Here is a 22,173-nt window from a genome sequence, read left to right on the forward strand (position 1 = left end):
ATTTAGCATGTCTTGGCCAAAGAGTATTACTTTGTTTACAGCTGCCTAGTATTTGACTTTTCCATGCTGCCTTTAGCCAAAGTAAATTTTCTCTATTTTTCTAATTTATTTATTTATTTAATTTTTTTTTTTTTAGACGGAGTCTCACTCTGTTGCCCAGGCTGGAGTGCAGTGGTGTGATCTCGGCTCACTGCAACCTCCGCCTCCCAGGTTCAAGCAATTCTCCTGCCTCAGCCTCCCAGGTAGCTGGAACTACAGGCACATGCTACCAGCCCGGCTAATTTTTTGTATTTTTAGTAGAGATGGGGTTTCACCGTGTTAGCCAGGATGGTCTCGATCTCCTGACCTCGTGATCTGCCCGCCTCAGGCTCCCAAAGTGCTGGGATTACAGGTGTGAGCCACTGCGCCCGGCATCTTTATTTTTAAAAACAACTTAATGGTAGAAAATTTAACAGCAAACCATAGCCTTTCCATAGACTCCTTTTGACATGTTGCTGAATTTATGTCCTATTGATTTTGAGTAGTTCATACCCTTTTTGTTTCTACTTCTTTAGGAGCATTCCGGAAGAGTTTTTCGACTCCAGTTTGATGAATTCCAGATTGTCAGTAGTTCACATGATGACACAATCCTCATCTGGGACTTCTTAAATGATCCAGCTGCCCAAGCTGAACCCCCCCATTCCCCTTCTCGAACATACACCTACATCTCCAGATAAATAACCATACACTGACCTCATACTTGCCCAGGTATCAAAATCTATTATGTACATAACACTGTGGGTAGGAGACAGGATACTAGCTGTAAGGTGTTGCTAGTTCATGGAGCTTTCTCCTGCCGTTTGGGTCACCAACTCCTGTAAAGCCGAGGAATCAGACAATGTGAGACAGGGCTGAAGCTGCCACAGTGTGGACAGTGCCTTTCACCAAGGTAGCCAGCCTCAGTTCTAGATGATTCTAGGGTCCTACTTGTGTGGTAAGCCTAGTCATTCCTGCCCTAGTTATCTAGTAGTACTGTTATGAAAATAAAAGGAGATTTGAATCAGTTTGAAAACTAAGTACTGTAATGACCCAAAGGCCTGTGATGTTTAAGTTCCCAGATCAAACAATCCCTACAATAGAGACCTTTCAAGCCAAGTGAACACTCTGATGTCTAATGTGTGAATGGAAACATCTCTTGGTGAAAGTTCACACTGACATATAAATAAAAGGGCAGATTTTAAAAGGAATATAAAAAGTAGCTTTTATATCCCTATCCCCATTCCTCAATCCTCCAAAAAGAGGACCTGTCTTTTGACCTCTGACGTTGGTGACAACTCCACATGTCCTCTCACTCAAGTCTCCAACCTCTCTCTCAGGCAGGGGAAGATCCTAAAATACCCAGGTGGTCCATACATATTGTGGTATATTCAGATCATACGTGGTGTTCTAACCAGTTCGAATACACTAGGTTGTTGCCAGTTTGAGAAGGCTGCCCTAGTTGCTGAGGAGCATTGCTGTCGTTAGGATTTGCCACGTGTGCCTCAGTTCTCGTGGCGGAAGTACATGTTCGCTACACGTTTCTGCATCTCTCTTTGCAGTGTTCCGCTAAGGGCAGTGATTCACGCCCAACTGGGCTTGCCTCAACGCCTCTTTCTCTCACAGAGGACACGGTTCGTCGTTCCTCAGCCAAGTCACACAGGCTGTGTGCCCTTAAGACAAGTAACTTCCCAGAGCCTGAATCTCTTGATGAGTAACATGAGGGGCAGCACTCACCTCACGGAACCCTGTGAAGGCTGCATGGAGATACTGTATGGAAAATTCCTAGTGCTTAGCACAGTGCTGAATACATGATATGTCCTCAGGAAAAACTGGTCATGAGTATTAATATTGCAATCTCCATATACCTACCCCCTCCTTTTGCCCAAAATTTTCTCTTCCTTAGACTTCCGTGTTACTTTGCCAGTTTTAATATTCTTCCTGACTCTCTGATTATTTGTGCCTCTTTCCCCCTCACTCCTAAGAGTCTGTTTCTGGCTTTTCTTATTATTTTTATTTTATTTTATTTTATTTTATTTTATTTTATTTTATTTTATTTTATTTCTTGAGACAGGGCTTCACTCCTGTCACCCAAGCTGGAGTGCAGTGGCACAATGTCATCTTACCGCAACCTCCACCTCCTGGGCTCAAGTGATTCTCCTGCCTCAGCCTCCTGAGTACCGCAGGCACACAACACCATGCCCAGCTAATTGTTTGTATTTTTTTTTTTTTGGAGAGATGGGGTTTCACCGTGTTGCCCAGGCTGGTCTCGAACTCCTGAGCTCAAGTGATCCACCTCCCTTGGCCTCCCAAAGTTACTGGGATTACAGGTGTGAGCCACCGCGCCTGGCCTGTCTCTGGCTTTTCTTAAGTTTCTTCTTAGGCTGTCTCCTCTATTCCCAAGGCTTCAGATCTCATCTCACTGTAGAAGACTCAAATTTCTGTCTCCAGTCCAAGCCTCTGCCTTAATCTCCAGGCCACATTTCCAGCTGCCATCCACACAGCTGTCCTTGAAGATAGCAAGAGCACTTCTAGTGCTCACATCCTCAACTACACTGTCCCCTCCTTTACACTGCTGGTACCCTGCAGCCACATAGCCAGGCCAGCTTTCCTTGATTCCCCCACTTCTGTTAGTGGCACCGCCATGCTCATGGCCACTCAAAAGGCAGGGCCCACAGACCACCCCCCACCCCTGCCCTGCCATTCTACAGGGCAGGTGAAAGCTATGACCAACCATGGTCACTCTCAGCCTCAAGACATCAGAGTCACTCTGCTTGAACACCACAGCCCTGAGCATGTCAGCAAGCCCTGCCTTTAGTATAACTTCCCCCATCAGGCCAGGTCACCTTTGACAGAAGCTCCTGCGTGGCATAGGCAGAGAGCAGGCATTAGGAAGGACCCCTAAGCCTTTTCCCCGTTGGCAGCTAAGTGAATGCTCTTTTCTCTTCAAGCAAGTAAGAAATATCGAAAAAGGGGCTAATGACTATTTGCTCTGTTTTCACACAGGACCCATTAAAGTTGCGGTATTTAACGTATCTGCCAATACCAGGATGAGCAACAACAGTAACAATCAAACTACTGCCCAGTTTCCCCGGACTAGCCGAGGAGCAGGGCTTTGAGACTCCTGTTGGGACACAGTTGGTCTGCAGTCAGCCCAGGACGGTCTACTCAGCACAGCTGACTGCTTCAGTGCTGCTATCAGAAGATGTCTTCTATCTTTTGTGAATGATTGGAACTTTTAAACCTCCCCTCCTTTCCTCCTTTCACCTCTGCACCTAGTTTTTTCCCATTGGTTCCAGACAAAGGTGACTTATAAATATATTTAGTGTTTTGCCAGAATCTCTCTTGCTTTGCCATTAAGCAGAAGAACTAGTTTCCCTGTATAGCCTGCTGGGAGAGACCCACTTCTAGGGGATGGGGGATGCAGCTTCAAGCCAGACAGTGCCCAGTGTCTCCCTGTTAACTGCAGGAATGCCAAGCACCTGGCCAGAGCAGCTCAGCCCCAATATGCTTAGGAGGAGACAGAGCTCCCTCTGTATAGCCTCTGGGGCAAGAAAACACACAAGAATGTATACACTGGAAGATTTGGGCCTCCTGCCTACCTTCTCTTTGTTTCTGTTCCTCTTCCCATCTACTCCCCTATGCCCCTTCGACCTTTTTTCTCTGTCTGCTTCACCTGAGAAGAAAGTGTATAAAGAGAGTGTCCTCCTCTAGCATGAGCCAGATCAGCCAGAAAATGCAACACTTGGAAGAGTTAAATGCTGTTCAGTGAAGATTTCAGCCCCAGGCCTTTGCTGCAAGTGACCCTGTGGCAACAGTGGATTCTCAGACATGATACTCTCATCATATTTGCAACTCTTCTCTCTCTCTCCCCCACACCCAAGAGGAGGACTGGCAGTGGGGGGGCAGGCAGAAGGGGTGGGGAGAAGTTTCCTGGGCTCCATCAGTGGCTGCGTCTTTTCTGGACTCAGCAGTCTCCTTGATTCCATGTAGAGTGTGGAAAGGAGTTGCTGATTGCATTTCCTCTCATTAACAATTAGGTGTGTAATAAAAAGCATTGTACTTCATCTTAAATCACTGGTAAGGCTCAGCCTACAGAAAGATTTGAAATGGCCAGAGCCAATCGCTTGGTGCGTTCTGCGTAATGGTTTCCATCTCCGATTTCCTCATCAGGGCTTGTGAATACCCACATGCCTGTATCTTTGCCAAGACCGTGATCAAGGTAGCTTAAGAGAGATGGTCAGGAGAAAACACTGTTTTTGTTTTTTTGTTGTTGTGGTTTTGTTTTGTTTTAGCCAGTTAAATATCATCTCTCAAAAATTGATCTCACCGTGTCAACCTTGCACTGCAGAACCTTCCTTCTGCTTCTCCCACACCCAGTATTTGCAGAAGGGTAAAGCTGCCTAAGAGAGAGGATCAGGGTGAAGTTTGGCACACAGGTTTATTAATGGGGCAAAAACTGCCTTTTCTTCCTCCTCCTGACCTTATTTTGCTCTTCACTGTCCCCAGCCAGTAAAATGTCTGTGGCGATTGGTGAACAGCATAAACGGCTGGATCTCGGCAAGGGTCAGGCAAACCCAGTCACTCGGAAGGCAGCTGTGTGAGCTGCCAAGCTAGTGGGCTTCAGGTGCAAGGGTACCTGTGCCACACCAACCTGGGAGCACACAGAATACTATTAATGTGCACCCAGCTGGTCTCCCCAGGCAAGAAGGTATCCTCTTCCCAAGGTGTACCCACACTGAATGTTGTTACTACGTATTGAGAGTCAGTTTATGCATATGCATTCTACCTTTCCTGCTTTATTTTTAAGCTTTTAGTTCAAGGTTATATTCAGAAAATATTTCTCAGTATAATGATACATCGTAGCCTAGGAAATATTTTCTCAATGTAATTCCCTTCCCAGCTACCCAAATGCTACAGAGAAATATTTTCTACTTGGCCACTATCAGGGTTCGTCATCTATTGTGTTGACTATTAATGGCTTTTTGATTGGGTAAGGATTTTGCTATAGATGAAGGTAGAGGGCTGTCAGCCCTGAAAAAGACACAGGTCAGACATTTAAAAGGCATGGGTTTCGAGCTGTCTCAAAATATTGCCCAATAGCCATAATTTTACCAGCCCTTCTGTCATATGCTGCTATTACAAAGTGGAAGCTGTTGAATGTTTATTGGTGCCCAGGGTTTTGCTCTCCAATCTAGGTTCAGTTGAAGGAATATTGTTTCTAAGACTGTTTTGAAACATGTCCAGTACATCACAAAGGAGATTGGGGCGAACCCTGCAGATGTGGAGCCATTAGCCCAGTTGAGGATATTCTCCAAGTTGTCCTCTCTGCTGCTGATGGAAATGGGAATGAAGTTAAGTGGTCTGAAAAACTTGAATCGTTCACATTTCTCAGCTCTGGGGGTCATTTACCAGTTCATTGTAGAAGAAATAATCAGGTAAGTAAAAGTTCATTTCCAGAGAAGGTAGACCCCACTTACCATCTCTGCATGATTTCAGTGGGAATTGATTATCACTAATCCCCAACTGGGCTAGAATAAATGTAAAGTTTGACCTTTTTAAAACGAAAAGAGAGACAAAGTCTCAGCACATTCCAAGGAGTGGTAGAAACAGAGCTGAAGGTGTCCCCATTGTAGATTAGTCTCTTCTCACTAAAATTTACTTTCCAACGTAGGGCCTAAAGGAAACCTTTCTTAAAGACAGGCTGAAACCCCTTTGAAGGCAGATGAGGAGGTACAGACACGTGACCTTTTGGTGCACACTGGGGCTACTTGGACAAGACCAGCATGCCTTGCTGCACGTGTGTGTATTTCACTGCTGAGAACATCCTTTAACTTGGTGTGCAATTTGAAAGGATGTGAATCATGGATGGAAGGCCATTTGTACATGTCCCTTGGCAAAATTCTTTCTGGTGTCTCCTAACTTCAGAGACAGGGACTCTTTTTGGATCTCTATTCACAAGTAATAAGGTCTGGCCCTCATAGCTTGTTTCCGAACTAGAAAAGACTGTAAGACCCCTACCTACATCGTTCTGGGTTTTTTTGCTTGAGTAAGAACAATCCTTTTTTATTTTTCTTCTGTACAGTCTAAAGCTACAGAGAAAAAAAATGCACTCTTCCCTTGCCGGCTCCTGGTACCATTGGTCTGAACAGCTGTAGTTGGTCTACTCCTTACTTAGCACTTGATTGTGTGGGGAAACAAAGGTGGGAGGGGTGGGGAATACTGGAAATAATCAGGGCAATGTTTTTCTTTCCCATAATTGGACTAAATACCTTGGTACTGTTGACCTTCTCAGCATCTCCCTTTTGCCTTAGATGGCAACACCCTCCAGTCTGAAGCAGAGCAGTCCAACCCAGATTAGTGCAGCCCTGAGGCTTAGGGTGCAGCCTCCCTGGTCTTCCTCCACACAGTTGGTCACCAACAGACCAGACCTCCTTTAACCACAATGTCAACATAGTGTTGGAAAGAGAGCCATTTCTTAGGGGAATAAAACTGAGTTTCGCTTCTTTACCTTTAGCTCATCTGTGGTGTCAGAATCCTTGGAGCTGAAGAGAGAAATCAAAAGAGCATGATGATGGCTGCCTGGTTTCAGGTGGAACTTAATGCATTGATCTTTAGAAGCCCCTTCTGTTGGAAGTTGAGTACCTGTGATCTAAAATGTCCTGGAGGCAGATGACATCTAAAATAATGTGCTTTCCAACCAGCACAGCTGGCGCTCTTAGCTCCTGATTGGTTGTGTGTGTGTTTTATTAAGGATCAGTGCAGTAAGTCGTATTTTAAAGTGTTACCTCCCCTCCTAACCCTTCCCCTTCTTGGACACTGAAGGAAAAGGCCAACTAGGATGTTAGCCCTCTGGGCACCAAGGAAACTAACAGCTTTCTCAAAGCAGTGACCATTCAGGCCAGCCCAGACAAATCTGAGGGATGGCCAGTGCACTCCAACGATGGGACAGGCCTAGCAACACCCGAGAGCTTTCAGCTGGTTCACCTCTTTGTTCTCTAGACTCTTAAGTACTGACTGCTTTGACTTTTGTGATTATGTTATGGTGATGTGTAGTCAGTGTACCAATATGTTCACAACCTAGGATCATGATAATAGAGTGTGTTTTGGTTTTTTTTAACTGTTCAGAAAAAAAGTAAATTACAAATATAAGGTTGAAGTGAATTTTTTAAGCGTCTTGTCTCCTTGTCCCAACATCCAGAAGGACAATACACTTTTCAGTATACAGACTGAGGGAGTGCAGAGATAGAATACCTTTGCAGATAATCTGACATGAGAAAACAAGATTGAGAGAAAGCAAAGCTGGACGTTGTGGATGAGTGTGGGGTCCCTGGCTTACGCCTACTGTTCATGTTGAGTTAAATTGAAGCCAAAGTCATGTCTCATTTGTGAATTGGTCACCTTAGCCAACCACAGCCCAACCTGAATGCAGAATTTACATTTTTCTCTGCCCCTCAGCGGTGAAAAGACTTGAGTTTCCCCTACATCCCATTTGATCAGTTTATAGGCAAGCAAGCTCACATCTGGGAGCAATTTCCAGAGGGACTCCAGCAAGCTGTAAGAATGAAGGCACCCTTGACTATCTGGGATATGACATTGCAGTTCTTGAGTGAAACCCCCCTTCCCTCCTTCAGCCAAACCTAGAGAGGTACAAGGTTGCAGGCAGTGGCCAAATGGGACTGTCTCTCCCCGTTGGCCCTGTTCCCCTCCCCTCTCTAGTGTCACAAACAGGATCCTTGTCGAAATTGACCCATCCTTCTTTTAGATCTATGGGCTTTTTGTATTAATAACCCTTCCATATGACCAAGGCTCCCTGGCTTCCATCAGCCTTGTAGTCTCATTGTCTTGTCTGGACTGACCACTGGCCATGAGCAATTTCAGACTGTGGTCAACATCAGGGCCGCTGTGCAGAACCCTCCCTACTAGAGCTGGAAGAATGTCAGAGCATCAGGTCCACCCAACCCTTGGCAGATGAGGAAACTGAGGAACAAGAAAAGGGACCCACATTGCCCAAAACTACACTGAAGAATCCTCCCTAACTAAGGGCAGGCAGCACCCAAGAGAGAAGGAAGGGAGGGAGGTGTCAGAGGAACCACTGTGGGGCCACTGGTATCTGCTCAGTTAATGTTCCTCACCAGCTGGGCTCCTGAGCAGAGGCTGAGCCTAAGAGTTTGTGGACCTCACCCTCAAACTGTGTCAGATCTCTTCCCCAGGAAGGGTGGGGTCTAGGGCCTGCCCTAGGAAGTCTCAACCCTATAGCCGTGGTTTCCTACTGCCAGGCTGGGCCAGGAATCCCTCCCCACTTTAAACCTATAGCTGTGCCACCATCAGCAATGATTAAGGGGAGGAGACCTCTCTTCTTCCTGATTGGCTGTTGCCAATTAAGAGCATTTTATTAGGCTGCTAATTAAAGGCACTTCGTTAGCAGCAGGAGAGGCCAAGTGGGTGCCTGGTGAGACGGAGCTGAAACCGGGAGAAATTGTTTTCCTCCCTCAGTGGAAGCAGAGCCTCTCAGGGAACTCTCTCAGTCCCCACCCTCTCCCGCTGCGCCTACTACACCCCTTGCTTTCAATTAGCAACTCTGAGGGGAGCAAGGTCATTACCAAACCCAGGCTGGAGCCCCCACCACCATCAGCACCACCTCAGGCTGCATGCGGTCCTCAGGGGCTGGCCAGACCCCCAGGCACCTCTTGAGCCTGGGCCCAGGGAAGGAGAGGCTGGGCAGCCCAGTGGGGAGTGTGCTCTCCCCACTAAGGAATGGGGCATGACTCCCCAAGCAGCTCAGGTGAATGTCACCTGGTCCTCATCATTGGGGCCATCCCTAGCAGTCACTGGGTGACCAGTCACTTGTTCACATTAGTGTGAATCCCCATGCTCCTTTCCTCAACAAACGCTCATGATTTCATGGAGGAAATGTGCCCTTCCCACCCGTGAGGGACAGTCCCTGGTCGTTTAACAAGAGCACAGCCCACATAGACCCTGAATGGGTCTAGGAGGAGAGGGGGCTGACAGTTTTACAATCCTGGCCATGCAGACTCTTGAGCGACTCCTGTCCCTGAGCTCATGTCGAATGTGAGGCGCTTCCCCTGGATGGTCCGAATGAGCCCCCTGCAAGAGAGGAGAGCCTGGCTATGACCTAGCACGTGGGGGCTGGCATGCAGGGACACCCCCTCTCCAGAGCCCTGCCTGTCCCATCTTGTGCCCACCTCACCCCTCAGTTAACTGCAGAATTAGCACCAGCCCGTGAGGGCAGATTTATGACTCGGCCTGCCTCCCTCCACTTAACCCGAGGCCGGCCCGGGCTCCAGACACTAAATTAGATTTTTGACAATTAGAGAGACTAATGGGCACATAGCCATCCCCAGAGCCAGATATCCAGATCCAGCAAGGCCATTCTTTAATATCCACCACCAGCCAGCCCAACCCTCCCCTGGCTGCCCCCTTCTCCCTCCCGTGGGTGGGCATTTCTCTCTCCCCAGCCCCTGTCTGTCTCTGCCCTGGCTCTACATGCACTCCCGAGCTGTCTCTGGTTCCCCTTCCCTGTCTCACCTACTCTTGCCTTCCAGCCCCTTGCCCAGTACCAGCCTGGCTCTAGAACTCTGTCCCTCTCCTTGCCTTCAGCTTCCTTTTTGTACTTTGAACACTTCCATCTTAAGCCGCCCTTTCCCCAGGGCCCATCTATCTGTAATCTTCCATCTGCCCTGAGGAGATTGCAAGCCCCTTGAGGGCAGGGGCTTAGGCTCTCTCTGGATCCTAAATGCTCCGCGCCCAGTCGGTGTTTACTGTTTGTTGTTTCCTGAGACTCAGACTCTTTCCTCCCCCTTCCTCTGAGCTGCTGGGTCTACAAGGCCTGCCCACCTTGCCCTCTTGGTCCCAGGCCCACCCTGGCTCTGGCCTGGCTCTGCTTGGCTTGGGTGGCTCCCCCTTCCCTGCAGCCCCACAGCTCTGGCCAGTCTTGAGTTGGCCGGGTAATGAGATTGCAGTAAGTAGTGGAGGGAGCTGCTCACATTCACTCAGGCGGACTCATAGCTCTGTCAGGCTGATTGGTCCTGAGTGGAGGCACAAACGGCCCCCCATGGACACACTGCGATTGGTTATAAAATTACAAGCATTTGTCCTGCTGTCAGGGGCCTTCCTCCCGCCCCTCTGCCTGCCTGCCTGGGCTCCCACCGTTCCCCACCCATTCCTCTCCCCAATGGGGTTGGCCCACACACCCCAAAGGACCTGGCCAGGGGCTACCGCAGCAGGTAGAGCTAAGAGGCTGAGGCCACCAAGCTCCCAAGGGGCAGGTTTTCATGCCTTGGCCCTGGAGTGATTCACAGTGCAGGCTGGCCTCAGAGTGACCTGACCCTGTGCTCAGTGTTTCCTGTCCCCTGAGGGTAAGTGGGGGTGGGAGCCCCAGGGCAAACAGGCCTTGGGATCCTCAGGAGAGGAAGAAATGTCCCGAGCCCCAGGCCTCCCAAGGACAACCAATGCCTGCAACTTTAGATGTGGTCCCAGGCTGGAGCTCTGGAACAAGGGGTGGCTGGAGGCCTGCCCTGCTGAAGGGGAGAGCAGCAGAAGCCAGGTCGGTCACAGGAGCCCATCTCTCCTCCCTCCAGGTGGCCAGACCCTTGCCCTGTATCCTGACCCCCAGCTAAGGACAAATCAGCCCTCAGGAGAGTCTCTGAAGCCTAGGCCAGAACAAAAAGCCAGTATGGCACACCAGAGCCTTGCTATGGTTACTGGTCTGCAGGCTGAGTCCTCTAGGCCTGGCTCTTAGACACCCCCACCCCAGGCCTTGGCAAGGGCCCAGTTACCCCCGAGCATGAGTGCCTTGAAATCCCACCTAGTGCTCTCTTATGCTTACACAGAAACACCCACTTCTTCCTGGCTGAGACCCAGGCATCAGCCCAGGCCCTCTCACCCCAGCTGCACGGCCTCCTTCCCACTCTCATTTCTCCAGCCAGGCCCCACACCCCAGCCCCTGACCAGCCCCTAGCTCCAACCTCAGTCCTTCCTCTCTGGAGGCACTAGGGCACCCTATAATCTGCTTGGAGGGATGCTGAGGGAAGGATTCCCCAGCTTGGAGAGGGGAGCGTTAGGGGAGCAGCATCTCCTGGCTGTGGGCCACAAGGTGCCTTCCTGCCATCCGTCACTCATTCGCAGCCCAGAATGTATTTGCTGTAATTACATCTTTAATTAGGGTGATGATGGCTGATTGTTCACCAACAATGATGGACGGGTCCTCCTGCTTGCCATCCTCCCTGTCCAGCACCCTCCAGGTCAGCTCTCCCCCAGCTTTGGGACTAGGAAGGATACATGAGCACAGGCTCTTCTCCCACCGAGTCCCAGGCCCTGAGGCCTAGGAGCAGCCGTGAGCTCTACCCTAAGGGTGATGATGTCCTTCTGGGCCCCTGGGGGCTCCCAAGGGACTCGACACATACTGATACCTTCACCCAGGGCTCCCTGCAGCAAGGCTGCATATCTCCTCACAGCCACCAGATGTCTCCTTGGTCCAAACTGGCCAGGCTGGGGGGTAACCCGACATTGCCTCATTCCCACCCACCACACACATGCCACACACATCACCACACCCAGACTGGTCCCTGGGCCACACGCTTGTCATCACGGGAGCTGACAGGTGCAGAAAGAAAGGCTTGCGGTTCACAAGCTGGAGGGTGAGTGGGCAGCCTTAACTCCAAGCTCCCCTGTGAATGAAATGGGGTCTCTGACCAAGGCGAGGCCTCCTCTCCCCCACATGCCTACGTGCACCCAGGCCGTATGCCCAGGCCCAGAGCTGCAGGTGGTGGATGTTTGGTGACTCCATGAGCAAATGGATCCATCAGTGAGAGGAAATCCATGCACCTGTTTGGAGATCATGGGCTGGTTGGGGCCTATCGTAAGCAGAGGGGCCGGGACAGGCCATGGAGGCCCAGGAGGCTTGTGGAGGTGAGAACCCTAATCTGGGTTAAAGCCCCAAGTGGCATGCTCCTGGCTGTATGACCTGGGTGTGTCCCCTAACCTCTAAGTGTTCCCTCATTTATAAGAGGGGGATGAGAACAGAACTCCCCAACAAGAGATGGCTGCCTGGATTTTCACTGCAACACTGCATGCCAAGTGAACAGAGCAGGCCAAGGTGGGAGCCCCAAGGGGAGGGGGTGCAGGGCAGCTGAGGCCACAAGGAGCTGGGAGAGGGACCTCACACTTTGGTGTGAAAAAGACCTCAACAACTGCAAGCTTTGTTGGGCACAGAATGGGAGGAGGGGGTGGCAGGGCTGTGACAAGGGTGGCGTAGGATTGGGTGCACAGTAGTTGCACGGGACATACTTGTTGATAGGAATTGCGGCAGGGGCCTCCTTTCAGAAGCTGAGGAAGCTCTTCCCAGCATGGGCATGATCTGGTCAGGGCAGAGCCCTGGTGAGGGAGGCTGCCATGGGGATATAGGGATAATATCTTCTTCATAGGATGGTCATGAGTACACTGGGAGAGGTGAATGGATTAGAAGTGTTCAGGGGCCAGGGCACAGTGGCTCACGCCTGTAATCCCAACACTTTGGGAGCACAGATCACCTGAGGTCAGGAGTTCAAGACCAGCCTAGCCAACATGGTCTACTAAAAATACAAAAAAATTAGCCGGGCGTGGTGGCATGTGCCTGTAATCCCAGCTACCTGGTAGGCTGAGGCAGGAGAATCTCTTGAACCCGAGAGTAGGAGGTTTCGGTGAGCCGAGGTCATGCCACTGCACTCCAGCCTGGGCAACAGAGTGAGACTCTCTGGAAAAAAAAAAAAAAATCATCAGGGGTCCGGGCACAGTGGCTCATGCTTGCAATCCCAGCATGTTGGGAGGACCCAGGAGGGCGAGTTGCTTGAGTCCAGGAGTTCCAGCCTGGCACAGAGGGAAGGGTGTTGGAGAGACAGTTTTGAATGCCAGCAGGGGCGTGGAGCCCGTGGACTGCATCTCTTTTGTGTCAGTGTTTATGGATACGTGGTCGTTGTAGTACCTTTAAGGTACTAGCCTTGGAGACAGCAGGGCAGGCGAGCACAAGTGGCTTCAGGAAGGGTAGCTGGCAGGAGGAGATGCAGATGGTATGTGCCCTCTGCCCTTTCTACTTCCAGCTCTACAGTTCTGTGACTCCCATCCCTCCATGGGGCCTGTCATTTCCCGTGGAGCCTCTCTACTCCCAGGGATGGCCTTTCAGCATCCCCACTCTTCCCCAGCAACCCTCTCCACCCCGCAGGGACCCCCTTCCCAGGGTGCAAGCCCAGGCTGGAAGGAACAGTCATACCTAGCGGTAAGTATGCGCAACATTACATATGTATATTGGAGAGTAAATAACCCCAAAAAGCGCCTTGTAAATAGACTCCGAGTTTATCCTTTATTAATGAGGCACTGAGTGCCCTGCTGTTTTAGAGCAGCGAGACTTTCATAATATCAAAACCTAAATTACACTTGCGTCTCTCATCCCAGGGACGAGCATCTTTCAGCCCCGTTTGCAGAGTGAGTAAGCAGGAATCCCTCCTTGCCTGCCTGGGAGTTGGCACCTTTCTTCTGGCTGGAGTGAGGGTGGATGTGGACACACACACCCCAAGTCCCCGGAGAGCTCCGTGTCTAAGGCCTCAGGGTCCCATGGATGAGGGCTGCCTGGGATGCCGGCCTCCGTTCCTTGCACAGAGTTTACCGGATCCAGGGGCTGCCCCAGGCTCTGAGGTTTACTCTTTCAACATAAGGCAGTGGACACTTACAAGCTTTGTGATCAAGTTACTCCCCGTCTCTCAGCTTCAGTTTATAAATGTGTAAAACAGGGATAATATCTTCATAGGATGGCTGTGGGGATGCCGGGAGAGGTGAATGGATTAGAAGTTCTGGGGGGTGAGGGGGCCTGCGTGCACTGGCTCATGCCTTGCAATCCCAGCACGTTGGAGGCTAAGGCAGACAGACTGCTTGAACCCAGGAGTTCCAGACCAGCCTGGTCAACAAAATAAGAACCTGTCTCTACAAAAAATACAAAAATTAGCTGGGTCTGGTGGCATGTATCTGTAGTCCCGGCTACTCGGGAGGCTGAGATGGGAGGATCACCTGAGCCCAGGAAGGTGGAAGCTGCAGTGAGCTGTGATTGTGCCACTGCACTCCAGCCTGGGCAACAGAGTGAGATCCTGTCTCAAAAAAAAAAAAAGTGCTCGGGGGTGGTGCTTGGCAAATGTGAGTGGCGATGATGATAGTGAGAACAATGACTAATTCCCCTCTTTGGGATGGGACATCATTGTCTTCTGTTCAATTCCTGGAATGGACCATGTTGGGGGGGCCCCAAGCTCCAGCCCCATCCTGGCATCAAGGCGCTGTGCTGAGGTTGGGATGCCAGGACCCCTCTCACCCCAGCATGTTCAGGATCTGACTTTGCTGTGTCCCCCAACTCTGGGGCAGAACCCAGACCCTCTTGGCCCCATCGATTCCCCAGGTCCAAGACCCCTCTCAGGCTCCCTGGGGATTGCATCTGTCCTGCCCTGGGCCTGGGCCAGGCTGGCTAGGCAGGCAGGTGGGCAGGCGGGCGTGTCAAGATTTACAGCTTGGCCAGCCAGGTTTCTGGTGCTCCGGTGGGCGTCATGTTGAGTCTGTCCCATTATATGGACAGTTAAGTTTAATAGTCATTGTGTGCTCACTCGGAGCCCAGCAAACATCGCGGGGCGACACCCCCTCCACGCGAGCCGCCCGCTCCCCAGCCACACGGCCCATCCATACAGTAAATTAAAAATATGAATCACTTCTCCCCACTGCCTCCCCAAACGCTCATCTTGTCAGCCTCTATGTTGCCTTCATTTGTATTACCTTAATTTAATGTTAATTATGGTCTTCATTTACAAGGAACAAGCGAGCCCTGCTCCGCCAGGGGAACTTCCCCCCAGCCCTCCCCCCTCAGCCCAGGAGGGAGAGGCTGGGGGAGAAGGGGAATTTGGGGGACTGCAGGAGTGAAAAGGGGAGTTAGGGAGAGGGCGTGAGATGAGATCTTGGCCATCAGGGGCTGGTGGCCATTCTGGGAGGGGCTAGGAGGACCTCCCACCTCTCCCATACACTCTGTCTTCAATCATTTATTCATTCCACAGCTATTTATTGAGCATATAATATGTGCCAAACAATCAGGAACCAGAGAGGTGGGGGCAAGTGTCTCTCTCTAATAAGCGCTAATGGAGTCCCTTCTGCAATCCTGAAGTGAATGTGGATCGGAAAGACATATCCGTGTGCCAAGTGGGCTGGCCCCTGACCCAGCCTAGAGGGCATAGGACACAGACAAGTGTGGGAGGTTCCTTCCCTTCCAAGCTTCCCTGGACTACCAGTGTTACCCTGTCCCAATCTGCCTCACACCGCTTCCAGGCAGGAAGTTCTTTCTGGAGTCTTTCCTAAGTCCCTCTTGCTGCAGATCAGCCTGGGCTCAGAGCCTGAATGGGGCCAGGAGTGGAAGTGACTCCCATGGCACACTGTCTCTGGAGGGGTGGGAGGAAGGCATTGTGGGGATCAGTCATCCCCACTACCCACCACCCAGCACCCATCATGCCCCCACCTCATTACCACCCCCCAGCCAGCCATGCAGACTCCACCAACATCCTTGTATCTGAGAGTCCTGGGAGCCCTGATTGTGACTTTTTTTTTTTTGAGATGGGAGTCTCGTACTGTCACCTGGGCTGGAGTGCAATGGTGCGATCTCGGTTCACTGCAACCTCCGCCTCCCAGGTTCACGCGATTCTCCTGCCTCAGCCTCCCAAGTACCTGGGATTACAGGTGCACACCACCATGCCCAGCTAATATTTTTTTGTATTTTTAGTAGAGACAGGGTTTCACTATGTTGGCCAGGCTGGTCTCAAACTCCTGACCTCGTGATCTGCCTGCCTCGGCCTCCCAAAATGCTGGGATTACAGGCGTGAGTGAGCCACCGCGCCCTGCCTGATTGTGACTCTCTGGCTGTCCCTGTGCTGCCAATGGAACACACAGTCACATTCAGGCCTGTACAGCCTGTGGGGAGCGCAGTAAATGTTGGTGGCTGATGTCACACGTGTGCACACGGAGCTGGCAGAGGGCCACCTGCATGCAAGCTGCCATTAACCAGGAACATCCTCCCCCTGCCCCCCCCCCCTACATAGAGCTCTTCCACTTGGGAAGAGGATCTCCAGCTGGGAATATCTTCTTGACAGATGAGGCTGTTGTGAGTGTGTGTCTGCATGTGTGTCCTCTCCAGGGAACCTTGATCCCTGCATAGGGACATGTGTCCCCCAGGATCGGCGTGTCTCTCAGGTTCCGCGTGCATGTGTGTGTGTGCGCGAGCATGTGTCCAGCAGGCCCATGTGCATGTGTGCTCGCCTGTGCTCATGCACGCCTCCCCTACCGCTGTCAGCCGCGCTGATGACATTGGCGCAGAGGAAAGTGATGACAAATGCCCGTTATCAGCGAACGAGGCCGATGACAAATGGGCGGGCGCCCGAGCAGCCCCATTACGCTGTAATAACAGAAGATGGATGGCCTGGCGCCCCCGCCCACCCCCACCCCGTGCCGGTAACGGGAGCCGATCCTGCTCCGCCCGCCCGAGAGGGAGCCCAGCCGCTGCCGCGGGGCCGCCAATCACCGCGGGGCCCAAGATGCCCAGACCCAGGAGCCGTGAAACCACGCGGCCCTCCTCGGCAGAGGAACAAAGCCCTGCGCTCAGCGGCCGCAGGGGGCTCACCGAGCGTCTGACCTGCCTGCGGCCAGGACATGCAGCTGTGCACACACATGGCCTGCACACGCGCCAGGCGCCTATGTCCTTGTACGGTGCACCTGCAGCACTTGTTCAGGCACAACCCTGACCTCCTGGGACCATGCACACATCCTTTTGTGTCATGCACACACATACATCTGCCACCAGACCTGGGTATACACCCGCCAGTGTAAATCCATGCACACACCACCGTGCACACCCGTGTACCTTCAATTCTTACACAATGCCTACAGAAACCACTATGTCCATACACATGTATGCACCTAACATGATTGCTCATGCATAGATATGGAAATGTGTATACATATAAGCAGAAATGCTTGCACATGAACACAAGCCCTACACACTGCTCTGTGCACACAATTCAGGGTGTCTAAACACCCACACACATGTAAAAGATGCCCACAGCTGCATCAACAAGTATTGACTGAGTCCCTACCATGCACCTGTCAGTTAGGTGCTGGGGCAGTTGTAATGATGAACATAACACCATCCCTGTCTTCTAGAATCTTAAGTTTATGGGAGGGGGCAGACAAATGGCTGTGAGTGAAGGCACAAGGTTGCTATGTGCTTTGACCCAAATAGTTTGTGATATAAGATTTACAACTGGAAAATCAGGACAGTCTTCCTGGAGGAGGTGGCTAAAGGAACAGTGAATTTTTTAGAGGAACTGAATTCTGAACAAAAGGTATGGAAACGGGGAAATGTAGGGAGTGTTTGAGGACAAGAAGTCTAAGAGGACAGGAATCCAGGTGAATGGCATTGGGTGAGTGTGGTGCGAATGAGACTTCTCAGGCAGACTGGGACTGGGAGGCTGGAAGCCAGGAGGCAATCGAGGAAGGTGGAGCCCGTCCACCTGACAGACCCGTGAGGCCTGGGCTAGCCTAAGACATAGAAAGGAAAGGAGAGGATCAGGAAGTCAATGAACCGGAGAGTAAGCTGGTGGGAGGCGCCAGGCAGGCTGACTTAATAGGACCCTGCATTTACACGAGCCCCATGCCTGATTGTACATTCTACTATCTCTGTCTTGAAATTCTGAATTTTTATTAAGAAGCTCCTTGTTTTCATTTGCACCAGGCCTTGAAGATTATGTTGACCGTCCTGGATCCTGAGGTTTCCAGGCTGAGCTAGTAAGACAGGCCAGCAGGAGTAGGTTTGGGAGAGGAGCTGGTGAGTTTGGTTTGGGACGGGGGTATGTGAGAGGCTGGAAGTGGAATGGGGGTTGAGGAGACGGGGAAAGATTCCATGTCTCCATCCACAAAGTGAGAATTGCTGCCTCGCATCTGCCAGTGCCCAAGTCCACTTCTATTCTGCAGTGAGTCCGCGCCCCACCACCAGAGCCCTCAGACATACCTATCCTGTGCATGCGCCCCTTGCTAGAATACAGCACTCGCAAGCTCCCAGTGTTGTCCCTGCATTCCCAGGGCCTGACACATGGTAGCCACTCAGTACCTGTTTGTTGAATGAATAACTGTATTCATGAATACATGCGCACATATGAATTCACATACATACTCACGGGGCATCCATTGTCCCACCACGAAGGGTACCTGCAGGACCGAATATCTTCCCCTATCCCACTGTCACTGCCCCACACTTCCTCCAAGACTTTTCTGTTACCCTGTGTCTAACCTGGGGGCGGAATGCCCTTGTCTCAGTGGCCCTCTCATTGGGCGTCTCCTTTGCAGGCAGAGTTGGGCAGGAGTTAAGGAGGAGCAGAGAGCGGGAGAAGCCCAAGACCTGGGGGAAGGTGGGACAGGGTAGAGGCTATGACTGAATTCCAGTCTCGGCTCCTCTCTGGCTTCTCTCAGCTCAAACTTCTTCATCTGCAAAATGGGGATGGCAGACAGAAAGGCATTCACACGGACACCTGGCTGCTGACACCAAGGTAGAGTAAATCGAGGCAGGCTTTGAGAAGGCTGCTTCCCTACCCCCAACTCTGGGTTCTCTGCAGTGTTGAAAGTGGATGAGGGGCCCAGGGGATGACCCAGGTGACCTCAAACAGGGAGAGGGAGGCTGGCACTCCTGAGAGGAGGAGTGGTCCACTCCCAGTAGAAACCAGATGATACAGGAACTGAGACCCCAACCAGTGCCTTGTACAACCCACATTTTACAAGCAGGCACAGAAATGAAGTGGCCCCCAAAGACTACAGTAAACACTCTGACCTCAGGTAGCTTGGGGTGGGAGGAGGCAGAGGACACCAGAGAGAGGGGCCTGGGGAAAGAGCCTGGTGGAGGGGGGTGGGGGGCACCAGGGTTCCTCTGCGAGGGTACCCTGCCTTCCACCGGCAGGGACTGCTCCCTCCCCCCTCAATCAATGCTGGCTTCCCAATATGAGAATGGAAAAGGCCTGTGTTCCCAGGAACCCCCACCACCCCCACCTGTCTCCTTCACCTTCCTGTGACCCATTTTTGGGTCTCTCCAGTGTGTTCCGGTCCCGCCTCTACCCCAGCCCCCACCCCCATTGCAGCGGTGTTAAGCATCACCTCTCAGACCTGTCAGGAGGCCCCTGGGAAGCCCCCAGCAAGGGGACTGCAGTGAAAGGCACCAGGATGAGAGGGGAGATGCCGGCAGGCAGGGGATGGGCCGGCTAATGGGCCTCGTCCCTCCTCCCCTCACCAGTTCACTTTTTCTGTAGCGTTATTGACCCGTCATTAGTTATCCGTCCAAGGTCGACGGGCCTGGCCCAGCCATAAATCACGGCGGCTGGAGGTGGGCTACAGGCGGAGCCATGGTCCCTGGGATGCAGTCCAGAGCTCAGCCCCCAGCTCAGCCCGGGAGGAGGGGCAGACGGCCTCAGCAAGTCTCGGAAGAGCTTCCCCGGGGGAGCTGGGCCCGCCTTCGTGTCCATTCATCCCGGCCCTCCTCCGCGAACCTTCTCAACTTCCCCACGCTGCTCCAGGCAGCCCCTCCCTCCGTCTCTCACGCCTTTCTCCTCTCCCCATCTCTTTCTTCTCTCAGGCTCTGCGTTCAAGGTGGGGTGGGGACCTGGGGAGGTGCTGGTTCCCGCCCACTCGGTGTTCTCACCCCACCTGGTCTCCCAGTTTAGAACATCCAGGATCAAGGACAGAACACACCCACGGGGAAACTGAGGCTCAGAGCCCTGACCAGGGTTGAGTGTGGGGAAGGGGGTCCCACCAGATTCAGCACCAAAGTTACCAGTCCCAGCTCTGCTGTCTCAGCTCCCGGCGGGGTGATGGGAAGGCTCTACCCACTTCGAAGGGCACGCCAGGCCCCATCGGGCCGCCTCCTGCAGAGAGGAGCGGGGGATCGCGCTGCAGCAGCGCAGTGGGGACCCTTTCGCCCCACCCCACTCCACCCCACTCCACTCCCACGCCCGAGATCGGAGAGAAGCCCGGCCGCGGGTCTCCTGCCCCGCACCCACCGCACCCTCAATCACACCCCACCCGGGCCTTCCCGCGCGGCCGGGCCTCTTCTCCGGTCCTCGCGCGCCCTCTGCTGGCAGCTTCCGGGAAGCGCGCCCGTGGCCCCAATACCCGCCCCGCCCCCAGCCCGGCCCCGCAGCCCAGCAGGCCCCGCACCCGTCCTCGAGGACGCCCCACGGAGCACTCCCCATCCCGCCATCCCCCTGTTTCAGTGCGGCCGCTCCCATTTCGGATCCCAGAGGCCTGTTTGTTCCCAGAGGGTGGAGGGTGTTAGGATCAGGAAGGCACAGCCTGAAGCTAGAGTGGCAAGTGAGGCTCCTCCCAGCGGAGCCCGAGGGGCATCTGCAGCCCGAATTTATTCTTCGCAGGGAGGTAGAGAGGGGACATCTCCTTGCAGACCGCCCGTCCGCTTGGTGGTCCTGCGGCTCCCATGGGCACAGGGTAAGGGAGGGCCAAGGAGGCCCTCAGGTGGGTGGACCCTGGTTCTCAGAGGCTCTGAGGTGGGAAGCTGGCGCTCAGGACTGTTGCCGGCAGGAAGAGGAAGAGCATGGCCTCTGGGTTCTCCTCTGGGGCCACGCCCGAGGGTCCTCGGCTCCCTCCCCGTTAGGCAGCTCGGGAGGAAGGGGAACAGGTCGGGGGATGATCCCCTTACAAGGTGCTGTCTGGCTGGCAGGTAGGGAGGGTAGCTCGACCAGAGGCTCTGCTCAAACTGGCCCCAAAGTGCTCCACAGAATGCTGAGTCCAAAGTCAGGATGATGAGCAAGGATTCCTCAGCGGACGCCTGGAGCTGTGGGGAGGGGACATCTCAGGCCGGGCGAGGCCCCCATCAGGCCCTGTGGTGGAGTTGGCATGGGGACAAGTGAGGCATGTGTGGGCTGTGGGGCCGGGCTGGGTGTGTGCAGGGACATGAGGCCAAGGGCTGAGGGGAAAGGGTCAGGTGTGTGCAGGCCCGCTGGGGCCATGGGGGACAGGGTGGGAACGTAGGGATATCTGTGAGCTACAGAGCCCAGACCCCCGCCTCCAGCAGGGCTGGAGCTTAGGAGTGCTCAGGCATTGGAGTCCCCGACACCACTAATCCCAAATGGAGGTGGAGAGGTCAGGAGACCCCACCTCAGGGCAAGCGGGCGACTGCTGATTCCAAACCCCAGGCTTCAGGCCAGGGACTGTGTCCTTCAACATCAGCACAGTACCCTCCACAGACTGAAAAGCTCAGGCTCCTTGCTTCAGATAAGGGGGAAGGAGGGAAGGAGGTTAGGACAGAAAGCCCATTTAGATCTGGGATCGAACCACTCCCAGACAGGAGCCAGGGAAACCAGCTGGGCTTCCCGGGTCACACAGATCTGAGCTGAAACCCAGCTCTGTTCTTCATATGGTGTGTGACTTAGGACTAGTAAATGAACCTCTCTGGGCCTCACTTTCCTCATCTGCAAGATGGGGATAATACAACTACCAGAGGGCTGTTGGGAAGCCTACATGATATAATCCATGTGCAGAATGGGTTAAGGGTGGACTGGCCAGGCTCAGGAGTCAATAAATGATGGTGAAACTCTGCTGAAACAAACCAGAAATAGGGTACAGCTAACTCCTCACTGGAGGCTCCTTTCATAACCTGAAAAATGTGCCTCAGTCTTCTCCAACCTCCATAGAAGCTGTTGCCTTCTATCTAGTAGGAATCAAAAACATCTTTGGCCGGGCACGGTGGCTCATGCCTGTAATCCCAGCACTTTGGGAGGGTGAGGCGGGCAGATCATGAGGTCAGGAGTTAGAGACCAGCCTGACCAACATGGTGAAACCCTGTCTCTACTAAAAATACAAAAATTAGCTGGGCGTGGTGGCATGCACCTGTAATCCCAGCTACTCAGGAGGCTGAGGCAGGAGAATCGCTTGAACCCGGGAGATGGAGGTTGCAGTCAGCTGAGATCACGCCATTGCACACTCCAGCCTGGGCAACAAGAGCGAAACTCCATCTCAAAACAAACAAACAAAAAACATCTTTTACTGGCACCAATCCAGGCACCATGAATACATACATTTTGAAAAACTCTGGTT

At 52.6% G+C, this 22,173-nt stretch overlaps 1 protein-coding gene across 7 annotated transcripts in view; it reads left to right on the plus strand.

The window, feature by feature from the left end:
• BTRC (beta-transducin repeat containing E3 ubiquitin protein ligase) overlaps window positions 1–4,089 on the plus strand; it is a 201,626-nt gene extending 197,537 nt beyond the window's left edge. For all 7 annotated transcript variants that reach the window (XM_054436164.2, XM_054436159.2, XM_054436163.2 and 4 more), the window contains 2 exons: window positions 555–747; window positions 3,022–4,089. In XM_054436164.2, the coding sequence (XP_054292139.1) occupies window positions 555–716 (162 nt within the window). In that variant the 3' untranslated portion in view covers window positions 717–747; window positions 3,022–4,089. The remainder of the gene's footprint in view (window positions 1–554; window positions 748–3,021) is intronic.
• Window positions 4,090–22,173: the final 18,084 nt, after the last annotated feature.

Source organism: Pongo pygmaeus, chromosome 8 (assembly GCF_028885625.2).
Source record: "Pongo pygmaeus isolate AG05252 chromosome 8, NHGRI_mPonPyg2-v2.0_pri, whole genome shotgun sequence".
NCBI lineage: Eukaryota > Metazoa > Chordata > Mammalia > Primates > Hominidae > Pongo > Pongo pygmaeus.